At 41.2% G+C, this 17401-nt stretch overlaps 1 protein-coding gene across 1 annotated transcript in view; it reads right to left on the minus strand.

Annotated features, from left to right (window-relative positions):
• The window catches only part of LOC111156654 (dystrobrevin binding protein 1), a 125092-nt gene that overhangs the window by 77487 nt on the left and 30204 nt on the right, over positions 1-17401 (minus strand). Inside the window, exon 5 of the mRNA XM_022517674.1 lies at positions 10404-10536. Within this exon, the coding sequence (XP_022373382.1) occupies positions 10404-10536 (133 nt within the window). The remainder of the gene's footprint in view (positions 1-10403; positions 10537-17401) is intronic.

Here is a 17401-nt window from a genome sequence, read left to right on the forward strand (position 1 = left end):
TAATAATGACCTGCATGGTACATAGAGAGTTCATGTGCGGGAAAACTGGTGGAATGATGTTACTGTATTCACTGCTGTTTACGTTATTTTGTTGTTGTTATTACATTAAGTGGAAAAACGAGTAGGCGCCTCAGTCTGGGAGCTAGGGCTACTGGCCCTGAAGAAGCAGTGTTTAGCGCATTCTGTTATAACTAGCTTGACGGGGTCTTAAATGGCGATCATAGCTAATAGGATTATTTAAAAGGCTATTTCACTTTGATTAGTGATAAGAACTAGAATAATTAAATTTAATATGAAATCCATTTAACTCTAAGCTACTTGGTTCCTGCAGTATCATGCATGTTGTTATCCTTAGCATACGGGGACTGGCCAGGAGAAGGGCTTTGAAGTGCGCTTGGAAACCAGCTCTGCCCCCTACAATGACGTAAGACATCTTATCAGTGAAAAAAGGGCTAACAGTTCACATCTTCCAACGCTGTCAAAAGGGTCCAATGGAGCCCAGCATATAAACACTATATACTTACATATAAATACAAAGTGCACCTAATTTAGCACTTGACAGTAATTTATAATTGACTATTAAAATGCAGAGAAAGGGACGCCTGGATGGCTCAGTGGGTTAAAGCCTCTGCCTTCGGCTCAGGTCATGATCTCAGGGTCCTGAGATCAAGCCCCACATCGGGCTCTCTGTTCAGCAGGGAGCCCGCTTCCTTTCCTCTCTCTCTGCCTGCCTCTCTGCCTACTTGTGATCTCTGTCAAATAAATAAATAAAATCTTTAAAAAAAAAAAAATGCAGAGAAAGGGGCGCTTAGGTGGCTCAGTGAGTTAAAACCTCTGCCTTTGGTTCAGGTCATGATCCCAGGGTCGTAGGATGGAGCCCCACTTCGGGCTCTCTGCTCAGCAGGGAGCCTGCTTCCCCGCCCCCCCACCGCCTGCCTCTCTGCCTACTTGCGATCTCTGTCTGTCAAATAAAATCTTAAAAAAAATGCAGAGAAAAAAATGTATTAAAAATAGTTGAGTTCCATGAAAGTCATTTATTTATTTTTTAAAAGATTTCATTTGAGAGAGAGAGTCCACACACACACTCATGCAAGCAAGGGGGAGGGAGGACAGCAGAAGGGGAGGCAGGGAGAGAATCTCAAGCAGACTCCCCACTGAGCACGGAGCCTGACACAAGGCTCGATCACATGAACCTGGGATCATGACTTGAGCCAAGACCAAGAGTTGGATGCTCAACTGACTGAGCCCCCTCATACAAAAGTCATTTGAAACTAATAATTTTATAGACCAGAAATGATCATGTTGTGAACACCTATGGATCTAACAGACCAAAATATCAAGAGAATTTCACTTTTTCTAGGACACTGACATGCCTATAAATTATACTCAAAACTATGCTGTTAGACTTAAGATCCCTTGTAAGTGAGGGGGATTACATTTCAAATGATTTTGCTAAAACGAAAGTAAGTAATGGAATTAATACTTGCTCTGTGTTTGAAGACATACACATATGTATTTACGTTTTTAATTTTTACTGGGACCGATGGCAACTTGTATTTAGAGGCTAGCTCTGTTGTGATAGAGAACTAATGAGGCCAGGAACTTGAATGAAATGACTTGATACCTACGCAGGCCAGTTCATTTGTCATGGAGAGAAACAGTCTTCTAGATACATACTCAACTTGCCACCCTGGTTCACTCTTGTGTTAATAAAATGGCGACCAAGTGGGACATGGGACTGGTTTCGTACCAGCCTGGGGCTACTGCTAAGAAACAAACGGTACACGCTTCAGAACTGACCAACAGCTTCATGTTCTTGTTTCAGGATGGCAAATCTAGATCTAAAACACTTGGGAGACTCAGTGTCCATTTCATCGCTACCACAAATTCCTATTTCTGTTCTCTCCTTTTATTAAGTTAAAGGTTCCTGAGTACTTGAAGAAACCAGTGTAGGGGCGCCTGGGTGGCTCAGTCGGTTAAGCGTCTGCCTTCAGCTCAGGTCATGATCTCAGGGCGCTGGGATCAAGCCCCACATCAGGCTCCCTGCAAGGGGAGGGGGTAAAGGGGGAGCAGGGAGGGCAGGTGGAGGGGGGAGTCTGGTTGAGATTCTCTCTTCCTCTGCTCCATCCCCTTACTCTCACTCAAATCAATAAATAAAATCTTAAAAAAAAGAGAAGAATCTAGTTTAACACCTTTATTTAGTATTCATCTAAGTATTCATCTTAATATATCTATCACCTCCCCGCCCCGCCCCCCCAAGGGCCACAGCCTACTTTTCCAGTCTCACTACTTCCTTCCTTTGGGACCACTCACCACCCTAAGACAACTCATGCACCTTTCTGTCTCTCTGACTCTGTCTGCTCCTGGGGTGCCTGTGCTCGCTGCCCTCCCTCCTCTCCTGCACTTCCACACCTCTGAACCTCGCACAGAGCTTAAACTCTGATATTCTACAACTACTTGTATATTCCTGAGTATTCTCTCAGGAATCAGGAAGGGTCTTAAGGGTAATAACTGTATGTTTGCATGTTTGTATCCCATAATACCTAGTCTACTGAACTCAACTAAGAATGGCTCTATCCCACTAAAACATCAAATAATAACCACAAAAGCAACCGCATGATTCGTGGTCATCGAACTTAAATATTAGGAGGTTATGCTAAATTTTGTAAAAGGATAAATTAAACACAGGCAGAGAAGTTAGAAAACATCAGGCAACACAATGGTAATTGATATGTCAGACCAGGCCCCTTTATCAGTGAGTTAGAGCAGCAAAAGCAATGGAAATTTTCCATTTTAACTCTGACTGGCTTGAAATCAGTAATCAGATGCAGAAGAACTATACTGACAAAAATAAATTTTCTTCCCTTTTTATATTAAAAACTTTAAAAAGTTCTTTTAAATAATTACAAGCATATGTATGTGATGTGTACTCTGAATATTTTATATTGCATTTATTTTTTTAAATATTTTATTTATTTATTTGACAGACAAAGATCACAAGTAGGCAGAGACGTGGGGTGGGGAGGTGGGGAGCAGGCTCCCTGCTGAGCAGAAAGCCCGATGTGGGGCTCGATCCCAGGACCCTGAGATCATGACCTGAGCCAAATGCAGAGGCTTAACCCCCTGAGCCACCCAGGTGCCCCTATATTGCATATAAATGGCAGAAACTGAATGTCCCAGTCACAACCTTCTCATTTTCCAAGACAAAATGAATCGGATATATGAGGAAGTAGGCAACCAAACTCAGAATGCATGTGCATAAAACACCAGCAGGCCTCCACAGGCACCTTCACTAGAAGCTTAGACTTGACCACTCTGCTCGCTCGAACAACAGCATATGTCTTATTTAGTGTTCAGTGGAAAAGATCGGTGGAATTTTATTGTGAAAAGCCATGTGGGAACGCCTGACAGCTGTGCAGGAGAGCGCCTCACAAATCTTTGCGAGGAGACCGTCCCAGAGGAAGAGCGATTCTGTCTGGCATTTTTCTTTGGGCCATTTGTTTGAAATACGTATTATCTGCAGGGGAACCACTTACGTATGAAGAATGGGGCGGCACACTAAAATTATTTCATACTTAATGAGTACTTTTCTCACAAAACAAGTAGCCTCGAAGAAGAAAGAAATCTCTTCTGGTTGCAAACCCAGAGGTCACAGAGGCCAGGTACTAAAAGGCTTGAAAGAATCTTCAAGTGCTTACATTACCCTTTTATGTAATACGATAATAGAGCAGTGATGGGGAACTTTAAGAAGTGCATTAACTTGCAAATGCCGTTATGGCACAGACGAGATCTGGGGAGCACATGAAAAGGTGTCTAAAGAGAGTTAATGTGCCTCCCGAAGGGTCTAATCTCAGAAAGGAACCTGAACAATAAAAATAACCTAGTTCCCGAGACACTTGTAGCTGGGGCAGTCGCCTGTCTAGAGGCTCTCAAATTCCAGAAAGACAGCAAAACAACAATGTATCAGGTTAGGTCACAGCAAAAGAAAGATACAAACTGAGTCTATGGCTGTCACTCTCACAGCACTTTGTTATCTAAGAATTCACAGATTCTTCTGCTCTGGAAGAAGAGAACAGTCTTTTCAAAGTAGGTCACTTAAAATAAACTAAGCGAGAGCAAAAACTCTGAGGGGCCCTTGACGTGTTAAACTTCAATACATGAACAGGGTTAGGCTGCCCTCTAGTGGAAGTTCAAGAGAATTCAATACTTTCCACACATTTTACCAGGTTTATGACAACATGGACACTGGTTATTTCAGAAGAAGCACGTCTGTAGAAGGTGGTTGACAACATTCCATTTTTTGTTCTCCTTATACATGATCTACCAATGTTCAGACTATGACACTGTTCACCTACCACATTTCATGCTACCTACCCAGTTTTAGCGATAAGCTCAGTTGAGTAACATCCACCCGAACCCTTCTGTCAAAGAATAGCGGTTTTGTACATTTGCAAAGGCTGGAGAGACTCCCACTAGAACATCGGCATCTGCAGGTACCCAGTCCCGTGCAGTGCTGTAGTCCCCGCGCCTACCCAGAGCCCACGGCACACGGTACATGTCTCATTAGGTACTAAGCACTGAGCTGAGCACTCTCCGTACATCTGTCATCTCGTTCAACCCTCCAACCACCCTCTGAAGCAGGAACTCTCATCCTCTTTCTGCAAGGAAACAAGCTTGGAGCGCTCAAGAGGCCTGCATGGTGTCCCACACGAGGCTGTGGTATTGGGATCCAAACCCAGATATGAGAGAAGTTCATGACCCTTATTCTCCAGTTCCCAGTGTATCGTCATTTTTTTTTTAAACACCAAACTACCAGTAATTATCTATTACACAGGCTTATGTGAGATGAATGGATCCCACTCCATTTGAAAAAAAAAAAAAAAAAAAAAAAAAAAAAGAAGGGATTATCCAGTCTTGCATCACAATTCCTGGGGATCAGGTAATCAGGAGTTGTGTTTATTAAGCTATAAGATAAGGCACAGTTAAAAGCATCATCAAGGTTCAGATTGCTCACATCACATAAGTCCTTTACTCTGTAATTAAAGGGCAGACGGTCTAGAGGTCAGAGCAAGACTGAAAAGGACATGTAGCCCGGAAGATGGCGGGACCCACTGGATACAGTATCAGATCTGACAGGGAGAGAGCACAAAGTTCAAAGAAGTTAAGGGAACCCTGGGACTATATACAGGTCAGTTACTATTTCCTAGTTTTTTAAATTTTTTAAATAATTTGCTTGACTATTTAAGCCTTGTACTATTATGTCAAAGTATTCAGGTGATAAGAGAGATTCTGAAGCTGCCAAAAAATAAAAGAATCCAGCAATATATGAGCAACATTTAAACACTGGGTTCCAGAAAAAATAAATAAATAAAATAAAACACTGGGTTCCAATATCTAGGAATGGTACATACTCCTTAAAATGAAGTCATAGGGAGCCTGGGTGGTTCAGTGGGTTAAGCCTCTGCCTTCAGCTCAGGTCATGATCTCAGGGTCCTGGGATCGAGCCCCATATCGGGCTCTCTGCTCTGCGGGGAGCCTGCTCCCCCCCCACAAGCCCCCGCCGCCTGCCTCTCTGCCTACTTGTGATCTGTGTCAAATAAACAAAATCTTAAAAAAAAAAAACTCATAAACTACATTAATGATATATGATTATATAACCTACCCCACCAAATTTGGCTTTAAAATATTTTCCTATTGTAAAGAATATCAGCACCCGGTCCAAGATGTTTAAGTTGTTAACTAAAAGTCTCGATTTCAAAGTCAACAGACAGGAGGCCTTCAGACTTCCTGTTGTCTGTTCTACAGCCGGGTACATTACTGTGGCAGTATTGTATACAGCATAATGTAGACAGCGGTATACATTACTAACTAACTACATATCAGACAAAGAACAACAACACAGTGAAACCACAGACAGCATGTATTTCAAATGCTAATGGTAATTCAGACTGGCAACAGATATGAAAACCACCTAGATTTGAGCTATTTTTAAGCAAACAGAATAAACTCTTCAAAATAAGCATACCTCATTTTACGGTGCTTCACAGATACTGTGTTATTTACAAATTCAAAGTTTGTGACCACCCTGCATGGAGCAAGTTTACTGGTGCCATTTTTCCAACAGCATTTACTCACTGCATGTCTCTATGTCACATTTTGGTAACTCTCATGATATTCCAAACTTTATTATTACTGTGGTGATCTGTGATCAGTAATCTTTGATGTTGCTACTGTCACTGATCTGCGATGCCATGAACCACACCCATAAAAGACAGCAAACTTAACTGGTAAATACTGTGTGTGTTCTCTCTACCAAGGTGCCACTCCGCGCCCCCCCCCCCAACCTCCTGGAGCCTCCCTAGTCCCTGAGACTCAACAATACTGCAATGAGGCCAATTAACAACCATACAATGGCCTTTAAGTATTTAAGTGAAAGGAAAAGTCATACGTCTCTCACTTTAAATCAAAAGCTAGAAATGATTAAGCCCCGTGAGGAAGGCATTATGAAAGCTGAGACAGGTTGAAAGCAGCAAGGCCTTTTGTACCAAGCAGTTAGCAAAGGTGTGAATGCAAAGAGAAAGTTCTTGAAGGAAATGAAAAGTACTACTTTAACAAACCCATGAATGATAAGAAAGCAACACAGTCGTATTGCCAACATGGAGAAAGTTTGAGCGGTCTGGACAGAAGATCAAACCAACCACAACATTCCTTTAAGCCAAAGTCTACTCCGGAGCCAGGCCCTGACTCTCTTCAGCTCTGTGGAGGCTGAGAGAGGTGAGGAGGCTGCAGAAGGAAAGTCTGAAGCCGGCAGAGGTTGGTTCAAGAGGTTTAAGGAAAGAAACCATCTCCGTAACACCAAGCGCAAGGTGAAACAGCAGGTGTGGAGGGAAAAGCTGAATCAAGTTCTCCAGAAGATCGAGCTGAGAACTAATGCAGGCGGCTGCACCAAGCACAGATTTTCAATGCAGATGAAGCAGCCTTGTTGTGGAAGAAGACGCCCCCCAGGACTTCCGTAGCTGGAGAGAAGAAGCCAATGCCTGCCTTCAAAGCACAGGCTGACTGTCTTGTTAGGGGCCAACGCAGCAGTTGACTTGACGTTGAAGCCAATGTTCATTCACCATTCTGAAGACCCTAGGTTAAGAACCTTGTGCTCTATAAATGGAACAACAATGCCTGATGACAGCACATTTGTTTGCAACATGGTTGACTATTTCAAGCCCACTGTTGAGAACTTCTGCCCAGGAAAAAAGATTCCTTTCAAAATAGGACAGCTCATTGACAACACACCAGGTCACGCAGGAGCTGGTGAAGATGGACATGATGTATGTTTTTCTCATGCCTGCTGACACAACATCTATTCTGCAGCCCATGGATCAAGGAGTCATTTCGACTTCTAAGTCTTATTTCTTAAGAGAGACATTTTGTAAGGCTGAAGTTGCCATAGACAGTGATTCCTCTGGTTTATCTCGGCAAAGCAAACTGGAAATCTTCCAGAAAGAACTCACCATTCTAGATGCCAATAAGACATTCATGATTCATGGGAAGAGGTCAAACTATCAACATGAACAGGAGTTTGGAAGAAGCTGATTCCCACCCGCAAGGATGACTTGGAGGGGTTCAGGATGTCAGTGGCGGAAGTCACCGCAGAAGTGGTGGAAAGAGCTGGAGAACCAGCGTTAGACGTGGAGCCTGAAGACGGACTGAGCTGCTGCTGACTCGTGATCAGACCTCATGAGGAGAGGCTCGTTATGGATGAGGAAAGAAAGTGGTTTCTTGAGATGGAAGCTTCTCTGGGTGATGATGCCGTGAAGATTGTTGGAATGACAGTCAGTGATTTAGAGTATGACATAAATTTAGTTGATCGAGCAGCAGCAGGGTCGGAGAGGACCGGCTTCAATTCGGAAAGACGTTCTACTGTGGGTAAAATGCTACCAGACGGCATCACAAGCTACAGGGAAATCGTGAAAGTCAGATCAACCGATGAAGCCAACTTCATTACTGTGTTATTTTAAGAACTTCCACAGCCACCCCCACCTTCAGCAACCAGCACCCTGGCCAGTCAGCGGCCAGCAGCACGGACGCAAGACCCTCCACCAGCAGGAAGACGGCAACTCGCTGGAAGCTGAGGTATTGGCATTGTTCAGCAATGACGTATTCTTTTTTTAATATTTATTTATTTTAGAGACAGAAAGAGAGTGTGTGAGAGCACGAGCTGTAAGCATAGAGGGAGAGGGAGAAAAAAATCCCAAGCAGACTCCATACTGAGCACAGAGCCCGACACAGGGCTCAATCCCAGGACCCCGAGATCACAACCTGAGCCAAAACCCAAAGTCAGACACCCAACTGACGGTGCCACCCAGGCACCCCAGCAACGAAGTACTTTTTAATTAAGGTACATACGTAATTTTTTTAGACATCTACTAGTACACACTTAACAGACTATAATGTAAACATAACTTTTATATGAGCTGGAAAACTAAAAAAATTCATCTGACTCACTTGATCGCAATATCTGCTTTACTGCCCTGGTCTGGAACCAAGTCCCACGGTATCTGAGGCACGCCTGTATATTCTGTTTTAAGTAAGGCTTATATAAACTGCATTTCCCAAGCAGAATTAACTAGGAGAATAATTAGAATTGTGGCAAAATGCCCTTAATCAGTAAAGTGGTATCAAACCAAGAACACCACCTATCAACAGCATTTACTCCCAGCTAGGAAAGAAGAAGGGAGGTTTTCCCACCTGTAAAGAAATACACAACCAATTTAAAGCCAATGATTCAGACAGATGCAGGAAGATAGGCCAAAATAAAGTGGCTAAAAAGAAAATCCCAAATGTCTTGGAGGCTATTGCTCTATTGAGCTATGAAAGGCTTGAGACGGATCATTACTATACCCACAAGAGGGAAGTGCGGCAGAGGGCAACCACAGCTTTTTTACATTTCTCTTAAGACCCAGAATCTCTTTTTCATGCCCTGTCTCCAGAAACAACAAAACATGGGCTCCAGGTGATGCCTGTAACAGCCAGGGCTTTCAGAATACAGTTCATGGGGGGTGCCCGGGGGCAGAGTCTGTTACGACGTGTCTTGATTCTTGGTTTTGGCTCTGGTGGTGATCTCAGGTCCCACACTGGGATCTGCCTTCAACTCAAGATTCTCTCTCCCTCTTCCTCTACCCTTCCCACTCGCTCTCTCTCTCTCAAATAAATAATAAATCTTAAAAAAAAAAAAAAGAGCATATAGTTGATGAGGGTGACAGTTGCCATCCTGTCTCATCCCCCACTAAGGACATCATCTCTGTGACTGGGATCCTGGAACCACAACTTATTAACTGTGCCACCCTGAGCAACTCATGGTCTCTCTGAGACTTACTTTCCTTAGCTATAAAGTAGGATAGTAATAGCTACTTTTAAAGGGTTCATGTGAGGATTACAGATCATGTTTGTAGAGCACCTCGCAGAGATGACAGGATATCTGTACCTTCTTACCTATAAGACTGAATCAGGTTATTAGCTTGGGAAGTTTATTTCCTGCATAGATACTCCTACCTCTTATACTTCACTAAGATCTTAAGCTCGGTCAGAAAAGTGAGCCACATTATTATCCCATCATGTGGCGCTATCAAACATAAAAGGGAATTTTTTGACTATAAACCCAAGAAATGAAGAATATCAGCAAAATTCATTCCAATGAAAACAAAACAATATGAACCTCATCAGGTATAAATTGAGCCAAACAGGCACCCTCATTTGCCTGGGTTTGTTTCATCTCTCAAGTGTTTGAGGGAAAAAAAAAAAAAAACACATTTCAAGACACGAAGCTCTAAGCAGACCTCATTTTTAAAGCAATAACTTCCAGAGTACATTCTACAACCAGAACAAAGTCACTATAACCCCTTTTATTTTATGTATTTGTACTTTTTTTTTTTTTTAAAGTAGGCTGCACACCCAACGCGGGGCCCAATGCGGGGCTCAAACTCATGACCCTGAGATCAAGACCTGAGCTGAGATCAAGAGTCAGACACTGAACCACCCGAGCCACCCAGGTGCCCCGTATATTTATCCTTTTACACTGAGATACAATGTCACACACACACACCCGAGTCACTCTAAGAATCAAAAAATTATAATTGTGCATCCTGAGCTGAACAAAGGCAGAAAAGGTTAGTGATTTATTTTCGAAATAATTTCTATACTTTCAAACTATTTCCTGTCCAATCCTCTGTTAATCAGACATGAAATTATAAGTTACAGTTACAAGTTATAGTTAGAAGTCACTCTTTTCCAAAAAATCATATTAACTAAGAATTTAATGTATTCTTAGAGGGCTTTGAATTTCTTCCCATTTCTGTCCAAATTATTCCCCTTTCTAAAAGTGATGGACATGATACAAACATGAAACTCACTCAGACTTGCTGTCATGGATTCCAAATCCGCTACTAAGCCGGGAAGCTGCTGGAGCTGCTCCTGTAACTGGACCAGGCTCGCCCTCTTCTTCTCCCAGTGCGCTGAGAGCATAACCACCTCGCTGTCCACCAGCTGCAACACAGACGAGCAAGGACAAAGTCAAAGTAGATTTCAGGCACCAGGAAATGACAGCAGAATGAGGGTTACTCAATGTTTTCTTTAAAACCCCTCCACTGAGTATCCACAACAGGATCCTCCCGCCTCCCGAGAAAACTGGACTTGTTTTCTTTCTTAGAAAAGCACCAGCTTCACATTCAGTGCAGAAAACCTCAAATTACTGCTTGTCTCACTGCATCATAACCCAGAGAAGAAAAAGTCCAGAACTGACCTTAGAAATCACTAAGTATACCCTGTTTTTAAGGAAACTATGTATTTGAAAATCCAAATCTAGAAAAAATAAATAAAAAACCCAACACTAACAACCAAAAAGAAAACACGACAACCCAAACCACAATTATCGGATAATTATTTGCTTTACAAAAGGGCTTTTATGAACAGAAAAGTTACTGAATCCATTTAGAATATATACAATTGAATTTATATTTAAACAGCAACACACTGCAAAAAGTAACGTAAACACTACTTGTATGTGAAGGAATTAAGGCAACTGACCGATTCCAGAAAAAATGGGGGAAAGCACTGTTAACAGAGAAGGAATTCAGACGTAAAGCTCCTGATAGCACGGCTGTGACATACTAGACTGTGACATACTAGACGGGCCTGAAAGAATGCTAACCTCTTTTACTGAAGACTATACAGAAAATGGCAATCGGGAGTTTCTCCCAGACAATTCTGTTTTGGTCTTATAATGGGAGGGAAAGAACTTAGAATAAGATTTAGAAGGAGCAGGGAGAGGTCATCTTTTGAAAACACCACCAACGATAAGCAAGAATTGTGAAAGATAACCACAGCAGTAAATACAAAGACTGCAAAATTCCTTATATAACAGAAGGAAATGCATTTGAATTTTATCTAAGTCAGAGTTCACAATACAGTTAAAAAAAAAAAAATAGAAAGGCAATCTACTCATCCCGAGATTAAGATTTCTCAAGTGAGAACATGAATACAACAAATTTTTTAAAAAGACTTTTAAAAAAAAAAATTTGAGAGAGAGAGAGCATGTGCGCATGTGCACCTATGCAGACACGAGCTTAGGGAGGAAGGGCAGAGGTCAAGCAGACTCTCCGCTGAACGCAGAGCCCCATGCTGGACTTGATCCCAGGACCCGGAGATCATGACCTGAGCTGAAATCAAGAGTCAGATGCTTAACTTACCGAGTCACCCAGGCGCCCCTGAACACTAATTCTTACTATATCCCACTAAGGTAACAAATTACTTTGGAGAAATAAAAATATCAAAATCAAGGGCAAAGTTACTTGTACGTAGTGCTAGATGGCTTCAGTTTCTACATTTTAATATTCTAGAAATTCCCACATGGCAACAAAAGAACTAAGCTCCGACAGAGGTGTTAAAAGCTGCCTGGTTTCCTTACTGTGTCCCCTGGCTCACACACCTCCCCATTGCTTTCTGGCCCATACTGGAGAGAAGACCACGTCATCTCTCCAGGACAAGCCTCCGCTGAGCTGGAGAGGTGACACCAAGCTTTACCCAGGTGGCACAGCTCATTAATTTCATATATTTAAAAATGTGTATTGCCAACCACTTTTATAAAGATGGCTAAGAGTAGTTGAAGAAATGCTGAGCGATGCTACCCTATCTGGCTGTGCAGTGATAAGGAAACTAAGGCCTGACATGAGGATCTGTGTCCCTAAAATTCAACTTGTACTGACCGCTCCCTGTTTGCCAGGCACTGTTCAGGCTACGGAGATGTAACAGTGAACAAAACAGGGGCGCCTGGGTGGCTCAGCGGGTTAAGCCTCTACCTTCGGCTCCCGTCATGATCCCAGGGTCCTGGGATCGAGCCCCACATCGGGCTCTCTGCTCAGCGGGGAGCCTGCTTCCTCCTCTCTCTCTCTGCCTGCCTCTCTGCCTACTTGTGATCTCTGTCAAATAAATAAAATCTTAAAAAAAAAAAAAAATCCTGCCCCCTGGGGGCTTAAATCCTCACAGCAGGTCTCTCAAATTAGCTTCACTTTTTAAACTCTAAAAAAAAAAAAAAAAAAAAAAATTCCTGGATCACAGGGCTGATTTAAGGCTAAATATATTTTTCCTGGTACATGGTGTATTTTTTTTTAATAAAGTCTGTGAAATCTTAATTACCCTGGTTAATTAGGTTACTTTGAAAAATCGAGAACAATTTTTTTATATTAACCACTTCTTACTGAAAGTGCAACATAAATATTAAAACAACTACAATCTAGTTCACAGCTTCCACAAAATTGAAAATTACATTCTCAATACAGGATAGAAGCAGCATATACAGAAAAAATATAAGAATACACTAAAATACCATTTTTATTTAAAAGAATGAGACACTGAATGGATTCTCAAAATCATTATCAATGATTATGCAATAATACTAAAAACACTGAGCATTTTCTATGGGCCCAGTCCTATGCTAAGCAATTTACATATATTTTCTCATTTAAACCACACAGCAACCTTATAAACTAAGCACTTCTAGCACCTCCATTTTACAGATAAAGGTCCTAAGGTGTAATGAAGCTATGTCTCTTTTCAGGGCCTCCGTGGACTGAGATCAATCCCATGGAATTTGACACTCAAGTCCAGGCCCTCACTCAGTATTCTAGAGATTGCGCTACAGGGGTGTAGGCAAGGAAGAAGTGAGAAGCTAGCAGAAGAAAACATTCTAAAAAACCATACTTCAACTCTACTTAATGATAAGAAATGATCTATCACCAGAAGGCCAGTTTTTCCACCTCTAAATAAACAATTCTGAATAAAGCCAGATCAAACACCAGGAAATCAAACTCAAACAATTAAAGCAAACCCACCGTGCTTCATTCCAAAATTCCTTCCCATGGACACTGAAGCAGGAGCATGAAAAGGAGAATACCAAACTCAACAGCTCAGTGTTTTAGGGTACACAATTTCATGTGATTTCTAAACAACTTCGTATGGTAAGCAAGGTAGGTAGTGTTACGCCATTATATAGACGGGGAAACTAACAACAGAGAAACCAAGTTAGGAGCCCAAGGTCAAATAGACTAGTGCAGAAAGTAGGATTTCCATCACCCAGTTCAGTGAACTTTCTGCCGCAGCCAGAGGAGAGACACACTGGACCAGACAGTGAAGCATGTCTCATTTAACCAGCGTACACTTCAAACTGTTCAACCATGAACCTTAGGAGTTCAACATGAAGGCAAGCAAATACTTCACAGCAATAGGAATTAGAAGCAAATAATGCACTGGAAGTCTAGTTTTTAAAAACTGCCCTCAGAGTCTAACCCCTAACATTATTCTTCATTATAATATTGCTAGGAAAAAAAGTCAAAGAACTTGTTAAAAAAAAAAAAAAGTATTACTATTAACTACAAATGTTTATTTTACAAGATACTGTCTGAATTTTAAGACTATATAGTAAGAAAAAGCTTTAAAGGAAATGAGTATAAAATAACTTGTCAAAAAAGAATGACTAGTTCTTAAGTATATTTGCCCCGGCAGGTTGTTTGGCCTTTCACATGAGCACAATCTGACAAAATATAACTCATCATAGGTTTAACACTATGCGTATCAAAGATATACATTTTAAAAACTTACGTATGTCTCAGCAATACATCAGAAGGCCTGTGGACTCTGAGAAACAAACTGAGGGTTTTGGAGGTTGGGGGAGCCTGGTGGTGGGTATTATGGAGGGCACGTATTGCATGGAGCACTGGGTGTGGTGCATAAAGAATGAATTCTAGAACACTGAAAAGAAATTTAAAAAAATTTAAAAAAATTAAAAAAAATACATCAGGCTTTAAAATAAATTGTCTTTTTTTAAAGATTCATTTATGAGAATCTGGAAGAAATGGACGCATTCCTAATAACATATAAACTACCAAACCCGAAACAGAAAGAAATAGAAAACCTGAGCAGACCCATAACCAGCAAAGAAATTGAAGCAGTAATCAAAAATCTCCCAACAAACAAGAGCCTAGGGCCAGATGGCTTCCCAGGGGAATTCTACCAAACATTTGAAGAAGAAGAATATGTGTTTCAAAAAACAGAAATGGAAGGAAAACTTCTAAACTCATTTTATGAGGCAAGTATTACCTTGATCCCAAAACCAGATAAAGATCCCACCAAAAAGACAACTACAGACCAATATCCCTACTGAACATGGATGTCAAAATTCTCAACAAAATTCTCACCAACATGCTACCCAATAGGATCCAACAGTGCATTAAAAAGATTATTCACCACAACCAAATGGGATTTAATCCTGGGCTGCAAGGTTGGTTCAACATCAGCAAATCAATGTGATACAATACATTAATAAAAGAAAGGATAAGACCCATATGATCCTCTCAACAGACACAGAAAAAGCATTTGACAAAGTATAGCATCCTTTCTTGATTAAAACAGTATAGGGATAGAGGGAACATACCTCAATATCATAAAAGCCATATATGAAAAGCCGATAGCAAATATCATTTTCAATGGGGAAAAAACAAAGCTTTTCCCACTAAGGTCAGGAACACGACAGGGATGTCCACTATAACCACTGTTGTTCAACATAGTACTATAAGTCTTAGCCTTAGCAATCAGACAACAAAAAGAAATGAAAGGCATCCAAACTGGCAAAGAAGACATCAAACTCTCACTCTTCGCAGATGATATGACACTCTTATGTGGAAAACCCAAAAGATTTCACCCAAAATTTCCACAACTCATAGAGGAAATCAGCAAAGTGGCAGAATATAAAATCAATGCACAGAAATCAGCTGCATTTCTAAACACTAACAATAAGAAAGAAATTAAGGAATCGATTCCATTCACAATTGCACCAAAAACCACATGACACCTACGCATAAATCTAACCAAAGAGGCAAAGGATCTGTACTCAGAAAACTATAAAGTACTCATGAAAGAAATTGAGGAAGATACAAAGAAATGGGAAAATGTTCCATGTTCATGGATTGGAAGAACAAATACTGTTAAAATGCCTATGCTACCTAGAGCAATCTATACATTCAGTGCAATCCCTATCAAAATACCATCAACATTCTTCACAGGGCTGGAAGAAATATCCTAAAATTTGTACGGAACCAGAAAAGATCCTGAATAGCCAAAGGAATGTTGAAAAAGAAAACCAAAGCTGGCGGCATCACAATTCCAGACTTCTAGCTCTATTACAAAGCTGTAACCATCAAGACCGTATGGTACTGGCACAAAAACAGACACACAGATCAATGGAACAGAATAGAGAGCTCAGAAATGGACCCTCAACTCTATGGTCAACAAAGCAGGAAAAAATGTCCAGTGGAAAAAAGACAGTCTCTTCCATAAATGGTGTTGGGAAAATTGGACAGCCACATGTCGAAAAATGAAACTGGACCATTTTCTTATACCACACACAAAAATAGACTCCAAATGGATGAAAGACCTCAGTGTGAGACCAGAATCTATCAAAACCCTAGAGATTTTGTGTGACTGTGACCTCGGCCTCAGTAATTTCTTGCTAGACACATCGCCAAAGGCAAGAAAAACAAAGGCAAAAATGAACTATTGGGACTTCATCAAGACAAAAAGCTTTTTGCACTGCGAAGGTAACAGTCAACAAAACCGAAAGACAACGTACAGATCGGGAGCAGATACTTGGAAATGTCTTATCAGATTAAGGGCTAGTATCCAAAATCTATAAGGAACTTACCAAATCCAATACCCAAAGAACAAATAATCCAATCAAGAAATGGGCAGAGGACATGAACAGACATTTCTCCAAAGAAGACATACAAATGGCCAATAGACACATGAAAAAATGTTCAACATCACTGAGCGTCAAGGAAATACAAATCAAAACCACAATGAGATACGACCTCACACTAGTCAGAATGGCTAAAATTAACAAGTCAGGAAACGACAGATGTTGGCAAGGATGCAGAGAAAAGGGAACCTGCTTACACTGTTGGTGGGAATGCAAGCTGGTCAGCCACTCTAGAAAACAGCATGGAGGTTCCTCAAAAAGTTAAAAATAGAGCTACCTTATGACCTAGCAATTGCACTACTAGGTATTTAGCCCAAAGATACAAATGTAGTGACCCAAAGGGACACCAGCACCCCAATGTTTATAGCAGCAATCTCCACAATAGCCAAACTATGGAAAGAGCTCAGATGTCCATCAACAGATGAGTGGATAAACATGAGGTATATATACATATACAGTGGAAGATTACTCAGCCAGCAAAAAATGAAATCTTGCCATTTTTAACGATGTGGATGGAACTAGAGGGTGTTATGCTAAGTGAAATAAGTCAATCAGAGAAAGACAATTATCATATGATCTCACTCATATGTGGAATTTAAGAAACAAAATAGAGGAGCATGGGGAAGGGAAGAAAAAATAAAACAAGATGAAATCAGAAAGTGAGGCAAACCATAAGAGACTTTTTTTTTTTTTAAACTGTAAGAGACTCTTAATCATGGGAACAAACTGGGGGTTGCTGGAGGGGCCGGGGTGGGGGGAGGACGGGGTAACTGTGTGACGGGCATTAAGGAGGGCACATGATGTAATGAGCACTGGGTGTTATATATAAGTGATGAATCACTGAATTCTACCTCTGAAACTAACAATACTTGAATTCAAACAAAAAATTTTCTTTGTAAAAGATTTATACACACACATGCAGGGGGGAGGGAGAGAGAGAGCACGAGCCAGCACATGCATGCTATGGGTAGAGGGAGAGGGAAAGAGTCTTAACCAGATTCCATGCTGAGTGTGGAGCCCAGCACAGGGCTTGATATGAAGGGCAGCAACCCCAGGACCCTGAGATCACAACCTGAGCTGACCAAGAGTTGGATACTTAACTGG

The sequence above is a fragment of the Enhydra lutris genome, unplaced genomic scaffold (genome assembly GCF_002288905.1).
Source record: "Enhydra lutris kenyoni isolate GAN:26980312 unplaced genomic scaffold, ASM228890v2 scaffoldscaffold48, whole genome shotgun sequence".
In the NCBI taxonomy this organism is placed as follows: domain Eukaryota; kingdom Metazoa; phylum Chordata; class Mammalia; order Carnivora; family Mustelidae; genus Enhydra; species Enhydra lutris.